Source organism: Coptis chinensis, chromosome 8 (genome assembly GCF_015680905.1).
Source record: "Coptis chinensis isolate HL-2020 chromosome 8, ASM1568090v1, whole genome shotgun sequence".
Taxonomy (NCBI): domain Eukaryota; kingdom Viridiplantae; phylum Streptophyta; class Magnoliopsida; order Ranunculales; family Ranunculaceae; genus Coptis; species Coptis chinensis.
This window is the reverse complement of record NC_141463.1, coordinates 25,443,200-25,448,771: the sequence shown is the minus strand read 5'-3', so window position 1 is coordinate 25,448,771 and position 5,572 is coordinate 25,443,200. Positions and strand designations below refer to the sequence as shown.

At 36.1% G+C, this 5,572-nt stretch overlaps 1 protein-coding gene across 1 annotated transcript; it reads right to left on the bottom strand.

Annotated features, from left to right (window-relative positions):
* Positions 1 to 222: 222 nt before the first annotated feature.
* Positions 223 to 1,952, bottom strand: LOC147480754 (uncharacterized). Its single transcript, XM_086578740.1, has 5 exons — positions 1,835 to 1,952; positions 1,675 to 1,751; positions 1,502 to 1,579; positions 1,010 to 1,228; positions 223 to 648 (listed from the first exon to the last, which is right to left on the bottom strand). The coding sequence occupies exons 1-5, from the start codon at positions 1,950 to 1,952 to the stop codon at positions 223 to 225; spliced, it is 918 nt and encodes a 305-aa protein (XP_086434866.1).
* Between the last annotated feature and the right edge of the window lie 3,620 nt (positions 1,953 to 5,572).

The following is a 5,572-nucleotide window of genomic DNA, read 5'->3' as shown; positions in this document are numbered from 1 at the left end:
TTTCCTTGATATCTCTATACATAGAAGAACACTACTATATAGCTCATGGAAGGAGCAGAGATTTGAGAGGCCACAGGCAAGCCCTCAAAGCAGGGCCTGAAGTTTTAACAAAAGAAAGAAGAAAATTATATAGGCAAAAAAAAATTTTGTTATTTATTTTGAAAGTAGGGGAAATAAAATCTAACCCCACCAAGTCACGAACTAATTACATCAAGTAAAGTATCATCGAAAATTTCCCCGTCTCACAGCTGCAAAATCAGTCAATACATTTGCATAGTCAAGCTCTTCTGCCAAAGCTTTTTCAATAGATAGCATAGCTAATCCATTTAATCTATCTTGCGACATGGTCGATTGAAGATAAGACTTAATCATCTTCAACTTTGAAAAGCTCCTCTCCACAGAAGCAACTGTAACGAGTATAGTTAATAATATTATGTAAGCAATCCACGCATTTGGAAAGCAACTAGCCCTTAAGTTCAAATGGTTTAGCACTTCAATTGCCTTCTTTGCGTCATTTGATAAAACTTCTTTCAAGAGTTGCAATTTCAAAAATAACTCTGTCTCGTCAATATCAGAAATGTTGTCATGTTTCAGAAACTCAAAGTTGCCACAAGAAGCCTTTAAACTATCTCTGTCTATAGACTTCAACTTCTCCAAATTAAATAAGAACCCAAAATGTTTCTCATATACTTGAAACTATTCAAACCTACTCTTAAGAGAAGAAAGAGCTTGATCAACAATAAAAATGAAGTAGTTGACTCTAAATTATTCTTCAGCTGACTGTGGCACCTCTTTATCCACATTTTCATCAAATTGTCTCTGTCTACGAATGATACGTTTTTTCATGAAAAATAGGCTCAATTTGCATAGCACTTGCAACTTCTTTAGCTTCTATCATTGCTTCTTCAAATCCGGTTTCTCTATACTTTTCGAAAAAGGAAATCAACATTTGCAGTTCCCTATTAGCGACATCAATCTACATATCTTCAGTTTGTAAGAGTTTGCTAACAACATTAACACCATTCAATATCGTGTGCCAAACAATCATACCAATGAAGAACTCAAAATTCTCAATATCATGTGTGGCTAGGGACTCAGCTTCACTCTTAGTCTTCGGATCATCACTAGTATCCATTAATTCAACTAAAGCATCTCTTATCTGTGGAGCTTGACTTCTAATCGCTTTAACACTTTCCACACGACTTTCCCAACGTATTTGTGACAATGTCTTCAAAGTAAGATTGGGACCTCTTTTCACATGTTCTTTGAAAACTTCTCACCGTTTTGTAGAAAAAGAAAACAATGTATATACACGTTGCATCACTCCGAAAAAGGACACAGTTTTAGAGCAAGAGTTAGCCGTATCACACAATGCAAGATTTAGACTATGGCAACCACATGGCGTATAAAAAGCTCTAGGATTAATTTCGAGCAATCTTTTTTGTACGCCTTTGTGTTTGCCTTTCATATTAGATCCATTATTATAGCTTTGTCCCCTTACATCATTAATATCAAGTTGAAGAGTGCTCAGTACAGCTTTCAGCTCATTAAAGAGTCCCAAACCCAATGTATTGCCCACCTTCATAAATTCTAAAAAAACTCTTCAATCTTAACTGGATTTGTTGAGACATCCACACATCGTATCACCAGCGACATTTGTTCTTCATGACTTACATCTTGAGTGCAATCAAGAATAACTGAAAAGTACTTAGCCGCTTGAATTTTCTTAAGAATTGCATTTTTCACCTCATCTGCAAAAAAAATTATGATAACTCTTATAGTAATAGAATGTCACGGATTATCTACCCAAAAGAAAATGCATTAATAACGTCACCTGCTAACATCTGAATTAGTTCATTCTGAATGTTGTGGCCAAGATAATAATAGTGAATTTCATGACTTTCAATACGTTGGATGTGGTCTTGCAATATTGGATCAAATTCTGCAATCATTTCAATCATGCTCAAAAAAATACCGTTGTTTTCTTCCTTAATCTTCTCATTGTCCCCGCAAAATGCCAAAGTATTTTTAGCAAGAGTTTTCACAAGAGCAAGTATCTTCAATAATAGTTGTCTCCAATGTTCTTTTTCTCAATTGATTTGTTGCTACACACTCATATCGATTGTTTCATTCTTTCCTAACCTATTTTCTAACTCACACTAACTATTCAAGTGTCTTTTATGCTTAGTACTTTGTTCATGTTTTTGGAGCTTTTCACCAATATTTTTCCAATTTAAACATCCTTCACTATCCAATTGAGAAAGCTTTCCTCGTTGCTTGAACAACTTACAACAAAAACAAAATACCCCCGGTCCACCTAATGAGAATAAACAAGCCACTTTCGATCCCCGCTTTTAAACCATTATCCATACGTCGCACATAGTGGAATCTCTAGGAAAATCAGTAACATTGTCTCTTATTGGACCTTTTTCGACCAATAAATCCCCTATATTTCTGATCAATCTTATCCCAATTTGTTGGATCAAAATAGTTTGTCGGTCCATATTCTCTATTCTCATTCATAGCTTCATTAAGTTCTTTCTTGACTTTCAATATTCATTGTCTCTTCATCTTTCAAAGATTTACTCTCTCTTCTAATTCAACATTATTCATCTCCTCTTCAACTTCAACATTTGATCTCTCTTCAAATTCATCATTCCCCTCTCGTCATGTTCCATATTCACTATATTTTCAAGCTCCTCATGCGTAACATCTTCATTAGAAGTCTCTGTTTGTCCACTAGTCGAAAGAAATTTAAGAATACTTCCCACCTGAGATTGAGCGAGTTCTTGTTTTTGCTTCTTTTTTCTCTTAGCACTAGGATATTTTCTAGCTTACTCATGATACTAACCACTCAACAGAATTTCTAAACAACAAAGACTAGCAAGTCGGACAACTAGCTTAGAACACTTTTCAAACTTTTGAGTCATTCAAAATATAGCTTACATAAATCGAAAAAATTCAATCAAATTCATATAAGATTATTGCTATGAAAAATTCAATCCAATTCATATAAGATTATTGCTACAAAAATTCAATCAAATTCATTCAATTTAAAAAGAAAAACAATAAATTTAGAATTGAAAGGGTTAAGGAATATACAAAACATGTATATTGGGAGCACCTCCGGTAAGTAGTAGCGATCTTGTTTGCAACTCCTCAAAGACTAGTGGTTATCTCTTCTATTTGTTTTTTTAGTTTATCTGTTTCTTTTTAAACTAACCTTAAACCCTTCGGTTTTTGAAATAGAAAAGACGGAAAGAGAAGACCTCCAGGAGACCGAATAGAACCGTATTGTTTGGTTTTGTTTTTTGTCGGCTAGGCTTAAATCAGTTGGGTCAATCTAATGTTTGGATATGGGCTTTATTAGATAGTGGGTGGAGAATTGGGGGCCTTTTTTTTTGTCAACAAGTGGGGGCTCTAGGCGGTCTCCTAGTTGGCCTTGCCCCAGAGCCGGCCCTGGGAAGGAATTATATTAGGATATCTAGATCTCACAATATGTGAAGTCAAATACAATAAGGAAACTTTAGATTTCCTACAGCTATTACAATTTTTACAGCTCATGCCAACACTCCCCCTCATGTTGGTGCATAGATATCTCCAATGCCCAACTTGATAAGTGAGTTATAGAATATTCTACTGGAAACAACCTTTGTTAGTATATCTGCCAGTTGGTCTTCAGACTTAATAAATGGAAACTGAACTAGCTTGGCCTCGAGTTTCTGTTTAATGAAATGTCTATCAACCTCAACATGTTTTGTGCGGTCATGCTGAACTGGATTATGAGCAATATCTATTGCCGCCTTGTTATCACAGAATAAACTCATTGCAGAAACAGGTGTGTACCCAATCTGTGTCAGTAACCTATTTAACCAAAGAATTTCACATAGCCTTTTGGTCACTCCTTTAAATTCAGCTTCGGCACTAGATAGGGCCACTACTTTCTGCTTCTTACTCCTCCAAGTGACTAAGTTGCCTCCCACAAAGGTAAAGTAACTTGATGTGGATCTTCTGTCCATAACAATACTTCCTGCCCAATCTGCATCTGTATAACCACCAATATCCAGATGATTATTCTTTGAGAACATAAGCCCCTTCCCAGGAGCAGATTTCAAGTAGCGAAGAATTTGAACTACTGCATTCATGTGATCTTCACTAGGACAGTGCATAAATTGACTTTACTAAGCTCACTGCATAAGTAATATCTGGTTGTGTATGTGACAAATAAATTAACTTCCCAACTAACCTTTGATATCTTTCTTTATTAGTCGGTATCTGGTCAGGATAATCTCCCATACTATGATTTTGAACCATAGGAGTGTCAAAAGGCTTACAATCGAGCATTCCAGTTTATGAAAGCAAGTTTAACACATATTTTCTTTGGGATAGAAATATGTCTTGCTTTAACTGAGCAACTTCAATACCCAAAAAATATTTCAGTCGTCCAAGATCTTTCATTTCAAACTCGGTTGCCAAATACTTCTTAAGATTAGCAATCTCCTCTATATCATCTCCTGTGATTATCATGCCATCTACATAAATTATTAAGGATGTTACCTTTCCTTTCCGGTGTTTCAAGAATAGAGTGTGATCTAAGTTGCTCTGCTTGAAACTATACTTTCTCATAGCCAAACTAAACCACCTAAACCATGCATGCACGGGTGATTGTTTTAACCCGTGATAACGCCTTCTACAATTTACACACAACGCCGGTTATGATGATACATTATATCTGGCGGAATGTCCATATATACCTCCTCTTTGAGCTTGCCATGAAGAAAGGCATTCTTTACATCCAACTGATGCAACGGACAATCTAAATTTCTTTGCAAGGATAGTAATACCGACAAGATTTAGTTTTCGCTTAACTGGAGAAAAAAGTCTCCTAACGGGCTCCCCGATAATCTATATACCGTATGTCCGTATACCCCTTTGCCACAAGTCTTGCTTTGTACCTTTCAACTAATCCGTCTATTTTGTGTTTGACAAGAAACACCCATTTGCAGATCCTTGTTTTCTTTTCCTTTTGGCAATGGCTCAAGAATCCAAGTCTGATTTTTATGTAGTGTTTCCATTTCTTCTTTTATTGCTTGAGTCCACTTAGGATATGTTAAAGCATCTTGTACTCTACTGGGAACATGAATAGATGATAATTGGTACACAAATGCCTTGAGTGGTTCGATAAGTTCGAGATGATACATGATTGGTAATCGGATATTTTGATTTCTTTGTCTTATACTCACGGAGAATACCGGTCCGGCTGATGATTTTTCCCGATTATGCCTCAGAAGGTAATTTAGAACCAACAAAATTATCTAACACATTTGGAGGAGGAGGAGGAGAAATAGTAGCAGGGCTTACCTCAGGAATATTCTCAGGAGATTGGTCTTCTGGTACAAGAGAGTGAGAGGGGGGAGGGGGTCTTGAGTTTCAGCTGTAACTCTTTCTACCTATTGACACTACCTCTTTTTGTGTGTGAGATGTGGTATGGTCATTGAACAAAAGAGAAGCGTATCAAAACCTAATTATCCCTCAATAAGTAAAGGATGAGTAGGGTATCGTTCCACTTTTA